Here is a 16,940-nt window from a genome sequence, read left to right on the forward strand (position 1 = left end):
CAGCCCTCTCACAATATTTTTATTTACAGATCTATCACTTTTGCCACTAAGAAATGTTCACGCAGTCATGCTGCATGAATCAGAAGTTCTGCGCTCCAGCACGGTCATCGCTCACACTCACTGATCTATATATAACTGAACCACGCTCTGGGCCACCTCTTCCAACCGAGCCAGGGATGGCTAAACGAACTGCGCCCGAGCGCGGCACAGAGTGATCACACTAGTCAAACGAACCAGGCTTTGAGGGTCAAACGCGCTTGGGAACGTTAAGATTGCCTAGTTTGAGTACACCCTTATTCTCCCGCATCCCACACACACACGAGTCTCTACCCGCCCGCACCCTCACTCGCTTGTCCTGCACCACACTCTGTTGCGTTGGGTCCCGCATTAGTGCAGGTCTCTACTCGTAAGATGCCTGTTATGCCAATATTTTAACTGCTACTATGTAAAAGGAATACTGCTGTAAACAAAGTACCTTATTTTTACATTTTTGTGTATATATATATATATATTCAGATTTGCATTTAACGAATAAATGACATTTTAAAGTATATTACAGTATTTTTAAAAATAAATTTTCTTTATCTTACTGACCCTAAACTTTTGAACAGTAGCGCTTATACATTATCATTGTAGTATTTTACATATTATTTGATTCTCCGTAGCTTCAGATGGTGAAGAAAGCCGCTCCAGCTGTTGCCCAGGAAACCATGAAGGCGGAGCCTGAGAGTAAAGCCAAAGGTAACAGGAATAGATCACACCTGTGCTGTGGATTATTTAAATTCTTAAATTGTTTATGTAGTCAAATTGTAGGCAGATACGACAAATGGTGCTTGATGTGACATTGTGACTATGAAAATTCAAATTACAGCAAAGGAGTTTTGCAAAGTAATTTTCCCGTACGAAGCTCAAAACGAAGATGAGCTGTCAATCAAAGAGGGAGACATCGTTACGATTATCAATAAGGACAGCTTGGTGGAGTAGCGCTTAACATAATCATTGTACCAGAGAGAGGTTCGTATTTTACATATTAGTCAAAGCTTCAGATGGTGAAGAAAGCCGCTCCAGCTGTTGCCCAGGAAACCATGAAGGCGGAGCCTGAGAGTAAGGCCAAAGGTAACAGGAATAGATCACACCTGTGCTGTGGATTATTTAAATTCTTAAATTGTTTATGTAGTCAAATTGTAGGCAGATACGACAAATGGTGCTTGATGTGACATTGTGACTATGAAAATTCAAATTACAGCAAAGGAGTTTTGCAAAGTAATTTTCCCGTACGAAACTAAACAAAGAACAAAAACTATCAATCAAACAAAGAGACATACATACTAACAACAATAAATAAAGTTAGTTTATTAAAAACAAAACAAAGAAAGAAAAAAAAAAAAACTAACAAATAAAAAAATCATATTTTATTCATTTTTAATGAAAAGAATGAAATCTCATTGATCCAAAAATCCTCTTCAGATATCTTTACAGTATACTATACATCAGATATATTCTAATTGCAATTTACGCTTTCAACATGGTTGTACAAATTGTTACTGACATCACGTCTGGTCTTTTTAGAACACAAATAGACTGATGAAATGTGTTTTCGCTGTGTGTAGGAGTGTGCAGACGCTGGCTGGTGGCTTGGAGAGCTAAACGGCAAGCAGGGAGTGTTTCCAGACAACTTTGTGAAGTTATTCATTCCTGAGGTAGAAAAAGAGGTGAGATCTTCTTGTTTGTCTCTCACTGACACACTTCAGCTGTTGCCAGCGGGGAGCTCCAGTCCTTATGACAGTGGGCCTCAGTCTCTGAGTGAAGGCAGAGCTGTGGTGAAACACACACACACACACACGCTCCCCTCTGCCCTGTACCTTTGACTCCCTCTTCTCCCTTTGCCTGATGTAGCAGCATGTCCTTTGATGTTTTAGTGCTGTTTGGTCTGAAGGGATTGTGTTTTTAATAGGACAAATGTGTATGGTTAACTGTATGTGTTTTAGTTAGAGTTGAACTGTGTTTTAATGAGTGCATGTGGGTGTTTTAATAGGTGTACTGTTTGTTTTAACTATGTCTGTGCTTACAGAGACCTAAGAAACCTCCTCCACCTGCAGCACCAACCACTAAACAGATCACAGGTAACAAATTCTTCTTCTTTCCTTTTCTTTCTGTTTTTTTTCTTTAATTCCTCTCAGTATGTCAGCTTACATGCCCATCTGTGATCAGAAAGATTTTTAATGTTTTTAAAGAAGTCTGTTATGCTCATCAGAGTTGAATTTATTTGATCAAAAATACAGAAAAAAAAACAGTATTGTAATGAAATATTATTGCAGTTTTTAAATAATGGTTTATCTTAATATAAAAGTATAATTTATTATATGTTATAGATTCATGTCTTCTCCTTGTGGAGGACAAATCTGTCAGCTGTCTGTTTAATGATCATTGGAATCTATTCTCTGTGAATATGTGTAGGTGTAACCAGATTACCCAAAAAGCTTTTAAAATATATATAAACAAGAGTTCTTCAAAGCTTCCCTTCAGAGGTTTTGAAACTCTGCCCACATAATTTTCGTACTGATGTACCATGAAATGAGACTGAGAGACAAAGAGGGAACGCAGAGATCACTCAGTAGTTCTATTTCCAACACTGGTATATGGAAAAATGCTAGACATATAGACAGATATTTGACTGTTTTTGCATTATCGGTTTGTATGCGACTTAATATTGTTAAAATTGAGTGTTTATGTAATTTCAGTGATGTGCTTGCAATTAAACTGTTTAATATGGTGCAAAAGTCTAAGCCCACTATTGAAAATACTTCTGTTTTCATCACAAATTACATTATCAGCATTACAATTTGAGTAAAAAGTTCATTTGTAGCATACTAACTAGAGCTGTCAAATTGATTAATCATGATTAATAGCATCCAGAATAACAGTTTGTGTTCACATAATATATGTGTATGTACTGTGTATATTTAAACATGCGTGTATATATTTCATTATATATTCATTATGTATGATTTTAATATATTTAAATATATATTGCATATATTTCATAAATATATGCATGTATGTGCACGTAATTATAAGAAATATATATTCTAGTGCTGTCAAATGATTAATCGTGATTAATCGCATCCAAAATAAAAGTTTTGTTTACATAATATATGAGTGTGTACTGTGTATATTTATTATGTGTATATATAATTACAAACCCATGCATGTATATATTTAAGAAAAATGTTGTTTATATATTAAAGATATTTATATATAATAGAAAATATAAGAATATGAATATATAAATGTATAAACATGTAAATATTTTCAAAATATATACCGTATGTGTATTTATTTATACATAATAAATATACTCAGAACACATACATATATTATGTAAACAAAAACTTTTATTTTAAATGCGATTACTCGCAATTAATCGATTTGACAGCCATCTCAGCCATGTAAAACAGTTATGTAATCATGTTTTAAGTATAATATAATAGTTTTTTAAAACCTCTTTTAAACTGTATTGCATTGTGGGATACAGTGGATATGTCAAGCTGCATCAAAAAATTTTTTAAAGTTTTAAAACCTGATGATTATATTCTCCAGCATGATTTTAGATTATCCCAAAAATATCAGCAAGAACACCTGATTATCTGTACTAAGAGCCACTTGATCATTAAATAAATAATAATAAATACAAATTCATTAGTGACCTATAAACAAAATCTTAAGTGTTTTTCTTTATTTTATATTATAATGTTTGTTTTACAGATGTACCGTGTGGTCTCATACCCCATACATTTTGGCATGTTTCTGTGTCACTTTAGCTGAAAGCTTAAGTAATGAGTCAGCTGTGCCCCGTTGAACCCTCTTATTGTGTGTATTGATCCCCAGACAAAAAGACAGAGGCTAAAAAGGTTCCACCAGAGCGGCCTGAATCTCTCCCACACAGAGCTGAGGAAAAAGGTAGGTAACGTCTCTCTCAGCTGTTTTAATTTGCTTTGGTCAACTCTAGTTCTGTGACTCTGACCTTCTACTACAGCAAAACCTATAGCTCTATGCTGCCCTCCTCTAAAAGGGTTACTGCTTGTGTGTTTTCAAAGACTTCTTGTTCCTCTGAAGTAAACTAAAAAAATGTTGGAATAACATTTTCCCTCTTTGCTTTAACAAACCCTCTCTTAGTTTCCTGTAAACAAACTTGTATTACTTTTTATGCCCTTTAATAACGATGATGATGATGATTGCATGTAGGTGAGGAGTCGAAGGTGGGTGAGATTGCAAAGCCGTCCCTCCCAGTTTTCCTCCCAAAGAAGCCTCTCCCTCCGAAGAACAACAACTCATTGAATCGACCGTCATCCCTGCCACCCAAACGCCCAGACAGACCCGAGAGACCAGCTGTGCCCAATATACCGTCAGTGTCACACTCAAACACATGTATCACTAGATGTACTAGATTACAGAACACAGACGTTCACAAAGTAACAAGATTCTCAGCCCATTGTATACAACTATAAAAAGATACAAAATATCTATAATAATGGTGAATTACTTCCTTTTGAATGTTTTGTGAGGTGTTTTTGGAGACTTCTGGTTGATACAAGTGATTGTAAACTTTATACTGACCCCTAGTGATTTTTTTCAGAAGTGCATTTTCCAGCGCTGATTAATTTATTCATAAGCTTCAATTACCTCATATTATGATCACATAATCACACACAAGTCATGATTAAATAAACGATGATGCATCATATCTTATCAAAGTATCAGATGATATCATTCTTTTTTTGATAGATGAATACAGAACAGATTTTATCTGGCACAAAAAAAGCTGACCTTAGTGTGATAAACAAACTTTTAACAGATAAATGTACACTAAATAATTAATAAAAATGGCACCCTATTTTACATGACTGAATCTCAGAACAGTGACAGTTTCATTTCGGAATGAATTCATTTAGAACCATCCAAACATCATCTGTGCAGTAAATCCCAATGATTCAGTGAATCATTTTATTTTGTTAACTGATTCATTTAAAACCATTCAAGCAACTTCTATGCAGTCATTTCAATGAATCATTGAGTCATTTAGTTTTTTTGAATGGATTCCTTGAGAATCATCCGAACAGCATCTGTGCAGCAAATGGATTCATTTGGAACCGAACCAAATGACTTCTGTGCAGTGAAACAATGAATCATTTAATTGTTCAATTGATTTATTTAGAACCATCAAAACAACTTATTTGCAGTGATTCCAATTAATCAGTGAATTATTTCATTTTAAGTAGATTAATTTGAAACCTTCCGAATAAACCTATAATGACCGATCAATAGAATTAATCAGACTTCCAGTTCTACATATTAGAAATCCTCTCCATTTCTTATCACATTATTTCTCAATACATTTTCATGTTTTAATAAAGCTCATTCTGGTTTCTATCTCTTTTGTACAGGTGTGAAAGTCCGAAGTCTGACGGCAGTGGCGTGGCAGCTGACCGAGGCTCTGCAGACAAATCCATAGATATCGGTGAGTCCCTGTCTAGAGTTGCATTTCAATCCACAATAACCCTGTCCTGACTAATAGGGCTTCTAATAATCCATATCTAATCAGATTACAACAGCTCTCTGTCCATCTCACTTCATTCACTTCCATTCTGGAGATGTGTGATTACAGTCTGGCGTTTTTTTCTGTGTTCGTGATTCATATGCATGTGATATATATGTGGTCCTGTGTGTTTATGTGTATTGTGATTGTGTGACGCTCGGCTGGATGTAGAAGACTTCGACTTCGTCGTCTCATCCACAGAGAAGCTGAACCACCCGACCGCGTCAAGGCCCCGTGTAACAGATCGACGGCCACGATCGCAGATCTTCACGTCTGTGAGTACACCAGATACTTTTTTTTTTTTTTTTTTGAAGATTTAATAATTTTGTTATATTTTTGCAATATTTATTTGTTTTTTTTATGTCTATATTAAAAATTGGGGCTGCCCTCGACTAAAGATTCGACTAAAGACACTTGAATAGCACACATTTTTCTAGGTTTACATTAGATTGAGCAGCCATTTAAAGTTGCTACTACATACATCTTACAGATGAATAGCCATATTTGAGGTTGCTGAATGATAGGTGAGCGTTTGGATGTCCTGCCCGATGTACTGCATTACCACAAACACCAACCATTAACGATCTGTCCGTCACTGACTGCATGACTTCGCCACATTCTGTGGACCTTTGTTTCTGCGACTAATAAAATTTGGGTCGACCAAGCCTCTTCTCATCGACTATTAGGAGGCAGCCCTATTAAAAATAGACATATGTATTATATTTTTTTTATTTCTTTTAAATATGAATATTTTTTCATTTTTATTTAAGCTATTTTAGTATATCAAGTTAAACTAAATTAAAATACGAAGCATTGCTTTGGCAACAGTTTTTATTATTATTATTATTTTATTTCAAATAACAAAAATCTTAGTTTTAGTTAACTATAATAGTCAACCATTGAAGTGGATCAAAACCTTTTATCAAAGTTGTCTTAAAACCAAAACAATACCCGTTTTTGTCTTAGGACAACTTTGATGAATTTTTTTGATCCACTTCAAATGTTGACTACTTTATAATAGCCCTACCACACAACATAAAAATGCTCGTTTGTTATTATTTTTAACCAATTAAAGTGTCAAGTCAATCACATTTGGTTGTTTTCACACCTATCAGATTCAATCAGCTGACGGTGTCTCATAAATTTGTGACTCTTCAGGTGTTCAACGTAAATCGGTCAGATATGATTGTGCTATTTGCTATGTGTGAATGTCACATGGGCTTGCCCTGCTTTGCCTGTCTGTGGGTTATCTGGTCACGATCGTTTAAAAATCTCTCTCCTTCTTAGTCCTCTCTCTCTAGTCCTGACCTCCTGGACTCCCCATTCCCAGAGGAGGAGAAGAGAGACAAGGAGATGGGAAAGGAGGAGCAGGACTCGTTCACTCCCAAAAGTCTTGACAACTCCAAGAAGATGCCCAAGGCAGTGCCAGTCATAACCGTAAGCCCCGCCCCTCCCAGTCACCCCACCCGGACACCCTCCCCTCCTTTTGCATGCACATCCCTGTCCTACCACAAGGAAGCACCCTAGTCAAGCATTGTATGTACAGTGACACAAAAAGTATTATTCAAGATTCAAGAACTTTATTGTCATATGTACTACAGTACAATGAAACTGTTACTTTGCATAATCCTCTCGAGAATGACAGGGTATAATGGGAACAAATATATCTTACACAGGCAATACAAAGTTTGTAAAAAATATAGAAAATAAAGTAAGTTAAAATACAAATAATAATAGCTTAAAAAAAGAAAGCGATGAAAGAGAAAGAAAAGGAAAAGAGAACCCGTATGCTAATTAGAAAAAGAAAAAAAAAACCTGTCAATAAAAAATTCTTCACAGAATAAATGTGCAGTGTAAGTAGCAATAAAGTGACAAATTGTAAAGTGTCAAGTGGTGATAAAGGGTCAATGTAAAGACTAGTGTTTAAATTGTCAGTCAGATGCGTTATGAGTGTATGACGGTCCAGCAGGTGAAATGCAGAGTTTATCCTGGTGATACAGGTGGAAGTGGAAGTGGGTTTTGACTGTTTATCAGTCTAATGGCCTGGGGGTATAAACTGTTCTGGATGTTCTGGCTGCAGTGCTCCGGTACCGCTTGCCAGACTTCATGAGGGTGAAGAAACTGTGGATGGGATGGGTGGTGTCCTTGATGATGTTGCAAGCCCATTTGCATGTCCTTTTTTTGTATATGTCCTGTAGTGAGGGGAGATCAGTCCCTGTGATTTTCCGGGCCAGATTTATCACCCTCTGTAAAGCCTTTCTATCCTGTGTTGTGCTGTTGCCAAACCACACAGCAATGCAGCAAGTTAACACACTCTCCAGCTTCTGTAGAAGTTATGGAGAATCTGTGATGACATGCCAAATTTCCTTAGCCTCCTCAGGAAGTACATTCTTTGATTGGCCTTACCTTTTACCTTACTAGTTTCTTTGTATTTACTGTCCATTTGAGGTCCTCACAGATCTGTGCACCCAGGAACTTATAGCTGCCCACTCTCTCAACCTCAGCATCTCTGATCAGCAGAGGCTGATAGACACGCTCACTCCTCCTCATGTCCACAACCATCTCCTTGGTCTTGCTGATGTTCAGTGTGAGATTGTTAGCCTCACACCATGTGACCAGTTCAGACACTTCTTTCCTGTATGCGGTCTCATCATTGTTAGTGATAAGGCCACTACTGTGGTGTCATCTGCAAATTTTATGATGATGTTGTTAGGATGGCTAGCAACACAGTCATGAGTGAAAAAAGTGTACAGCAACGGGCTGAGTACACAGCCCTGGGGAGTGCCTGTGTTCATTATGATGGTGCTGGAGGAGTGTTTTCTGAGGCGGACATGTTGAGGTCTACTGGTGAGGAAGCTCAGTATCCAGTTTCACAGTGTAGAATGCAGGCCTAGGTTATATAGCTTGTTTATGAGTTTGGAGGGGATGATAGTGTTGAATGCCGAACTGTAATCAGTGAAAAGCCGTCTGGCATAGCTGTCTTTATTTTCCAGGTGAGTTAGGATTTTGTGAAGGGTAAATGAAATGGCGCCCTCTGTTGATCTATTAGTCCTGTACGCAATCTGTAATGGGTCCAGGGTGGCTGGTGCAATACTTTGAATGTGTTTCTTGACGAGACTCTCAAAACACTTCATGAGAACTGGTGTGAGAGCCACAGGCTTTTAGTCATTCAGACATGAAACTGTGTTTTTTTTTTGGGACCGGGATGATAGTGGTGGACTTGAAACAGACAGGGACTGTGGTCATTGAGAGGAAAAGATTGAAGATGTCAGTGGTTACATTGGTTAGCTCTGAACCACAAAGCCTAAGCACACGTCCAGGGATGTTATCTGGACCTGCTGCCTTGCATGAGTTCACTTTACTCAGTGACTTATAAACCTGTGTTGGCGTTAGCGTCAGTGCCCGTTCCCCCTCCTCAGGAGTCACTTCCAGTGTTGTCCAGCGCTCTGTGTTCAGGGCTTCAAAACGTGCATAAAAGAGATTGAGCTCATCGGACGGAGATGCAGAGATGTTTGCAGATGTCCAGCCTTTGTAGTCTGTTACGTGAGCTAGGCCTTGCCACAGTTTCCTTGGGTCATGTGTAGCATAGTAAGTTTCCAGTCTATGACTGTAGGATGCTTTGGCAGATTTAATGCTTTTGCGAACATCATATCTTGACTTTTTGTAGGCTTCAGAGTCCCCAGATTTAAAAACCATTGAGCGAGCACGTAAAATGGAGCGTACTTGTGCAGTAACCCATGGTTTCTGATTTGGATATGTGCAAATGGTCCTCTGTGGTATGATATTGTCAATACATGTGCTGATATACGCTGTAACAGTTGATGCATATTCATCAATATTGACTGTGGATTCATGTTGTATTGCTGCTGTTCTGAATACATCCCAGTCAGTACATGCCAGGCAGTTTTTCAGTGTAAGTTCAGCTGTCTCAGACCACACTCTGATGGTTTTCCTTTCTGGTTTCAGCTTCTGTTTGTAGGTTGGATATAGAAAAATTGTATTGTGGTCTGAGCGTCCAAACTGAAGTCGGGACTTAGCTTTGTAAGCTCCCTTTAACTTTGTATATACATGATCCAGTGTGTTCTGTTCTCTAGTAGGAATGTTGACGTGTTGATGAAATTCTGGTAGAAATGAACACAGTTTACACTGAATAAAGTCCCCAGCAATAATAAAAACAGCGTCTGGGTCTGTGGTCTCGTGTGTGCTGATAGTATCGTGAATAACACTGAGTGCCGTCTGTGTATCTGTTTGTGGTTGAATGTAAACAGCTGTGATAAAAGTAACGCTAAATTCTCTCGGTAGGTAGAAAGGTCGGCATTTCAGCATTAGTAGTTCTGTATCAGGTGAGCAGTATTTGTGCATAATACTGACATCCGAGCACCACGAGGTGTTTACATAGATGCAGACTCCACCGCCTTTGTTCTTACCGGAGGCATATCCACATTTAGCCACGTTTCAGTAAATATTAAGGCACAGCAGTCTCTGTACTCCCTTTGAATTGAAACGCTGGTGCGGATCTCATCCATTTTGTTTAGGAGCGACCGAACATTTGCAAGTAACAGGCTAGGTAGGGGTGGTCTGGTTGCTCGAGCCTTTAGCCTAGCATGCAGCCCCCCTCGTTTGCCTCTCCTCCGCTTCAGTCGCTCTTCCTGTCGGTTAGGCTTACTAGTTGAGATCGGTGATGATAGGATAGCTCCACTTGAGGCCGGGTGTATAATGCAATCCAAATCCGGGAGACTAAAAGACAGTTCTTGAGTTCTCATTCCAATCTTCAATTGACTTCAGGGCTGATAAAACCAGACGTGTTCAGGTTTTGGCCCTACTAAAAATACATAATCCCTGCAGCACTCTGTGTTGTTTTGGACCCCATTGACTTTCAATGGACAGCAGTTCTTCAAAGTATATTCTTTTGTATTTCACAGTACAAAGAATGTCATACAGATTTGGAATGATGTGAGGATGAGTAAATAATGTTTTTTTGGGTGAACTATCCCTTTAAGTGTCCAAATACTTTATGGTGCCACTATACTGTATATACACACACACACACACACAAACACACAGAGACTGAGGCCCTGTGGAACGGCCTGAAATGGAAGATAAACAGACTAAATGTGATTGATATGCTCTTGTTCTAATATCTCATGGGCGTTTTCCACAGGCTCCTGAAAAATCATGTTTGCCGCCTAAGCCCAGTGCCCTTCCATCATCATCTGGGTCCGGAGGGGCTTCTCTCCACCAGGGCAGCGCTGGTCTGCGGCCCCATTCCCCTTCCGTTGACACCCGAGTGAAGAACGAACAGGGTGCCCCAACACTGGAAGAGCTCAAAGCACAATTACGAGACCTGAAAGGAACTGTGGAGCTCATGAAGAGCCAGCACAAGTATGAACTGACGGGACAATGGGTTAGATAAAACACATAGTGAAGTAGAAGTGGAGAGAAGTTTAGAAGGAAATCAGATGTGGGAAGAACGAGTTGATTGATTGATGTCTGTGAAATGTGTGTTAATTCTCAAATTTGTTTTCTCAGACAAGAAATCAAACAGCTGGTGAGTGAACTGGATGAGGAGAAGAGGATTCGCATATCACTGCAGGTGAGGAGGCATTTTGCTAGTCATAAACATAGCTCTAACCAGGTGCAACACCTTTTTATAGTAATTAAAACGATCTTAACCAGCCAAATATGTGTTGCTGCTATTATTATTATTTTAAAAAAGGTATTATTATGAATATCATTATTAATTTTTACATTTAATATTTGTATTTATCATTTAAATATTATTTAATTTTTGAGGAATTCGTTCATGTTAAGATATTGATATTAAGATATTTAGATTAATTTAAATTCAGCAATTTTGTTAATATTTTAAAAAATAATAATTCTTAGACTACCATTCGAAAGATTGAAGTACTCTCATTCAGTAAAGATACATTACAACTATCAAACTGTAAAGTTTACTTACCTTTTTTTTAACATCGTTTACGGATTTTTTCAAATGCTTGGTCTTCATTATCATGGTTTTCACAAAAATATTTTGTAAACATTAATAATAATACTAAACACACACATCGGCATATTAGACTGATTTCTGAAGGATCGTGTGACAGTGAAGACTGGATTAATGATGCTGAAAATTCACAGAAATAAATGACATTTTAAAATGTATTAAAATAGAAAACCGTTATTTTAAATATTATTTTTGTAAATCTGGCCCTTTATTCTCGAACATTAAACAATTTTGCTGATATGTAATGTTAAGTGTGTTTTATTTTGTTTCCATTTCCCGTGACTGTGTTTAACAGGCCGTGTCTTTTTTTTATGCTCTGTTTTAGATGGAAGTGGAGCAGATTAAGAAATCCCTGTCCAAATGAACTCAAGCGAGATGAAGGGTCAGGCTGAGGTTCCACACCACAGGCCAATTAGATAGTGCCAAAAAAAGAACAACAATGTATCAGAACAATTGCTTAAAGAAAACAACTGTTTACTCCCCATTCACTTGTACTCTTTCTGCTTTCGTTTTTTAAGAAGCTTTTTTTGCGTGTTATGCTTAGACTGGCCACTGACTCACAGACCCATTGCCCGGGTGTGGCCTTACTGTGGGTCATGTGATTAAAGGGTGGTGATGACCCACACCTGGAGACAGGTGATAGCAGTCAACATGGGGATTAGCTGGTCAACTGCACAACCGTGACACAGTTACCCCATCATCACCCTCTCTGGTACTGCCTCTGAACTCTAGTCAGAGAACACATCAAATGAAGGAGAAACCAGTGCATTTTACTTAAATACTGTTCACCTTAAGTTCTTTTCTTTTGACTTGGAGGCCTTCAGTTATTTTCTTTAAATGCAAAGGTGCATTTAATTTTACACCCCTTGTGATTTCCACAGCAACCCCACATTGAGGCCTTGTTTATTTGGAGTTTTCCAAACTCTTCTGTCTTTCCTATTTCTTTTACGTTGGTGATGACGATGAGAAAACTCACATTTTGTTTTCTTGACTCTATTTCTTTGAAATCTTCTATATATTCTTTTATATTTTAATGTACTAAATGCAATTATGTGTGCAGATTTTATTAAAAAAGATTTCAAAAATTGTTGCAATGTTTTTGTTTGTTTGTTTTGTTTATTCTAGATGGTTATGAACCTATTTGATGTCATTCATATACACACACAAAGTGTTCTCAGTTATTATTATTACTTGCTCAATACTCCGAACTTTAAAAATGCATTTTAATCAATTGAATACATTTAAGCAATTATGTAAGAAAATAACAGTGTCTTTAGTTTATAGAATGATAGAATTAATAATAGTAATATTACCCTAATTTAATTTTATATATATATATATATATATATATATATATATATATATATTATTTTTTTTTTTTTTTTTTTTTTTTTTTTTTTTTTTTTTGATGGCCTCTTCACATTTGTTATAAATAACAACTTAAAAAAATGCATTTCTAAAAATATTTAATTAAATTTATTTAACCTACATGTCTTAGTATCATCTGGTTCATCATGTTGATCACCCTTACTGACCGTCTGAAATGAGAATAACATATATAGAAAGCTGATTTCCCTTTCCAGAACATATCAGAAGCCTCCCTTCAATCATTAACACCTGCTCTGTGGTCAGATAATTCCTAGAAATGTGTTTGGATAGGGATTACTGTTATTTAACATTTTAAAGGTCATGTATATGTGAGATGTTTTATAAGATGGAGGTCATTTTAAGTTCAACTCATAGAGAGGGTAAGATCACACCTCAAGCAGCTCAGATACAAACAAACATTCAATCCACCCTCAGAAGTACACAGAGTCAGCAGCTAGTGTGCAGATGGAACCCCCCCCCCCCCCCCCCAAACACATGTAAGACATTCACTGATATCATTCCATAGGCATCTGCTGCTCTTTATGGTATTTGATTTGGTAATTGAGGATCAGGTCTCCTGGGTGCTGTCCAGTGAGGCCTGCAGATGTCTGGGTCTCCAAGTACGGTTACATCACTAATGATGCCCATGCAGAAATGAAGATCAGAGCCTCTGAGTGCTCTGATAAGGTAAAACCTCAGATGTGAACCCACCTTAGATGTGGATGTAAATTGGGTGAATCATTAAAAAAAAAAAATGTGTAAAATGTTAATATATCAATACATTTGCAGACAGAATATTAGGAAACATGCATATTTTATTCAAACACAAAAGTTGTATCATCCTAAATGCTTAAACACACTTTTGTCTGCAAGAGTTAAGTTTAAGGAAGTACAGTTAATAGTAGTTAGCATTACACCACAACCACACAGGAGCTGAGCATTGAGAAACCAGTTTTATCAAGTAATTTCAGTCTGTGACGCCAGTTTGTCGACCACATGTCTGAAGAAACAAATCCTGTGTTGTAATTAATACATATTTTTGTAATTTGTGCGAGTTACGGGATGTATTATTCACCTAATCTTATATATGGGAATTGCCTTGTCCATAAACAACTGAAGTAGATGATAAATTAGTAATATTAAAACTTAATATATTCTTTATCTTGATGAACAAAAGACAAATTAGAAAAAATGTGTAAATATTTTTTCTAGTAGTAGTATCTGGCAAATTTAGTGGTCAAATGGTATGACCCCATCTTTTTAAAAAAAAAAATTAAATTCACTGAATGTGTTTGAGATGCTTGACATTTGTGAAGTAAATTAAAACTTAAAGGGGTCATCGGATGCAAAATCACTTTTACATGTTGTTTGAACATAAATGTGTGTTGGCATTGTTTGTACACATCCACCCTATAATGATAAAAATCCACTCAATGTTTTTTATTATCCCCTTTCTCAAATCAAATCATTCTCAGCTTCTTGGATATGTGATGTCACCCTCTCACGACTGTTGATTGACACTAGCATTTTACCTTAGACCTGCCCTGAGTGAGCTGTTACCAGTCCGCCATTGTTTTGAAACCAGAGCAGGAGTAGACAAGAAAGGCTCCTTCTCACTGGTAGGTCTTTCAGGGTGGCCTGGGGAGGGGAGGTATCTAAAGCACATCAACTGTTCACTGGGGTTCCTCAGGGATCAGTTCTTGGACCCCTCCTCTTCTCCATATACACTATATCACTGGGTCCCATAATACAGGCACATGGCTTCTCCTACCATTGCTATGTTGATGACACACAGCTCTATCTCTCATTTCAACCAGATGATCCAACGGTAGCTACACGGATCTCATTTGCCTGGAGGACATCACCAGCTCAACCTGGCAAAGACTGAGCTTCTTGTCTTCCCTGCCACTCACACTCTACAGCATGATTTCACCATCCAGCTAGGTTCTACTACAATTACCCCATCAACTTCAGTCAGAAATCTTGGTGTAATCTTTGATGACCAGTTGACTTTCAAAGAACACATTGCAAAGACTGCTCGATCTTGCAGGTTTTCATTGCACAACATCAGAAAGATCAGGCCCTTTCTAACTGAGCATGCTGTACAACCTCTTGTCCAGGCCCTTGCATTCTAGGCTGGACTTCTACAATGCTCTTCTGGCTGGACTTCCATCAAGCACAATCAAACCTCTACAAATGATTGAGAATGCAGCGGCATGACTGGTCTTCAGCGAGCCCAAAAGAGCCCATGTTACACCTCTCTTTATCTCCTTGCACTGGCTACTCATTGCGGCTCGCATCAAGTTCAAGACATTGATGCTTGCATATAGAACAGCCCCCGCCTACTTCCACTCACTATAACGAATCTACATCCCCTCCAGAAGTCTGAGATCTGCTAGTGAGCGATGCCTCGTGGTACCATCACAGAGACTAGAGGCTCAAAATCACTTTCCAGAACATTCTCGTTCACCATTCCTGGCTGGTGGAACGATCTTCCCACCCCTATCCGGAATGCAGAATCCCTGACAATTTTCAAGCGACAGCTGAAAACTCACTTGACTTCATACTAATCTTAAAACAAAATAAAAAAAACGTTGTCTTTCACTTTATTTATTCCTTCTATTTCTAGCTTGTACTTATTTGAACAAATGCCTGAAACTTGGTATTACCAAAGACTATAGAATACCTTAAAAGGACTTTGGCATTACGAGCACCTCCTGTCTCTGTCTGCATATTTAAGAAGAATTGCATTATGTATTTCGCAATTGTAAGTCGCTTTGGACAAAAGCTTCTGCAAAATGACTAAATGTAAAAAAGGCTCCTAAGTGACCGAGGTGCTTTGTTGTTGGATGTAATAATGAACATAGCAGTCGTCATTTACTCCCTACATCTGAGCCGTTGAAGACGCAGTGGATTACTTTTGTTTTTGAATCAATCGTGATCCAGCCTCACCTACAGAAGAAGTGAGTATAAGGTTCTTTTATGAATCTTTGCAAATCGCCTTACCTTATAACGTGCTGGTTAGCAAGTTCTGCGGCTAAATGTTGCTAAGGTAAAAAGTCTCACAAGAACAGCCCGTCACCCCAGGAAGAGAGAGGCAGAGCTCATAAGCATTTAAAGAAACATGCACTAAAACGGCTTGCTGTGAACCGAGATGTTTTTGACAGGGTAAAAATGGTGTTACACTACAAAATCCGATGACCCCTTTAATGAAAAAAAAAATAATAATAATAAATAATATAAGTATGCCCATACAAATTAATGTATATTTGAATTTGGGTTGGTGTTTAGAAAACTGCCTTTAGAATATAATTAATCAGCATTTCATATTGTATGTTAAATATTTAAAAACGAATTATTGTATTTATAATAATAAAAATGGTGAAATAAACAAAAAGAAACATAATATTTGTTGAGTGAACTGTTTATAGCAATTACGACTGTCCCTCAGTTATGACGTCACGTCCACCACAACAAACAATTTAGCGATTTTGCGCATATAATGAATTTGAAAAAGTTAGTGTTTGTTTACCAAGACAACAGTGTCACCGAAGAGTGTGTTAAAATCAAAATCAGACATGTGATGTGTAAAAAAACAAAGAAAATTAAAGTAAAAATTACTTGTCGATTTATAGGCTATTTTAGTGTGCTTAATTTGAATTTTTATGCAAAAATAATCCAAAAAGTATGAAAACATTTTAAGTGTGTGTATATAGCACAGGACATAAAACGCTAACTATGAAATGCCAAAACAAAAGCAGTCTGTTGTTTTATGACAATAAAATAAAATAAAATGATGGAATAAAATTTCCATCACATGATATAAAAAAACAACAGAATTTCAGATGTGGTGGAAATGAAAAAAAAAAATACAAAGTTGTTTGGAATGTATGCACATTGTTGGAGGGTTTGAAAAGTTTCCACGAAGCCTCGCGAGGTATTTTGTGTACGGAGCTAGTCCAGTTTCAC

General features: G+C 37.4%; 1 protein-coding gene across 3 annotated transcripts in view; it reads left to right on the plus strand.

The window, feature by feature from the left end:
* The window catches only part of sh3kbp1 (SH3-domain kinase binding protein 1), a 51,097-nt gene extending 38,404 nt beyond the window's left edge, over window positions 1–12,693 (plus strand). Inside the window, exons 7-18 of one of the 3 annotated variants that reach the window (XM_042751849.1) lie at window positions 666–741; window positions 872–966; window positions 1,611–1,712; window positions 2,072–2,123; window positions 3,889–3,960; window positions 4,246–4,405; window positions 5,445–5,518; window positions 5,768–5,871; window positions 6,884–7,033; window positions 10,758–10,978; window positions 11,126–11,189; window positions 11,929–12,693. In XM_042751849.1, the coding sequence (XP_042607783.1) occupies window positions 666–741; window positions 872–966; window positions 1,611–1,712; window positions 2,072–2,123; window positions 3,889–3,960; window positions 4,246–4,405; window positions 5,445–5,518; window positions 5,768–5,871; window positions 6,884–7,033; window positions 10,758–10,978; window positions 11,126–11,189; window positions 11,929–11,967 (1,209 nt within the window). In that variant the 3' untranslated portion in view covers window positions 11,968–12,693. Of the gene's footprint in view, window positions 1–665; window positions 742–871; window positions 967–1,610; window positions 1,713–2,071; window positions 2,124–3,888; window positions 3,961–4,245; window positions 4,406–5,444; window positions 5,519–5,761; window positions 5,872–6,883; window positions 7,034–10,757; window positions 10,979–11,125; window positions 11,190–11,928 lie in introns of all 3 variants that reach the window. The other 2 variants (XM_042751850.1, XM_042751848.1) reach the window with 2 other exon arrangements.
* The last annotated feature ends 4,247 nt before the right edge of the window (window positions 12,694–16,940 follow it).

The sequence above is a fragment of the Cyprinus carpio genome, chromosome B24 (genome assembly GCF_018340385.1).
Source record: "Cyprinus carpio isolate SPL01 chromosome B24, ASM1834038v1, whole genome shotgun sequence".
In the NCBI taxonomy this organism is placed as follows: domain Eukaryota; kingdom Metazoa; phylum Chordata; class Actinopteri; order Cypriniformes; family Cyprinidae; genus Cyprinus; species Cyprinus carpio.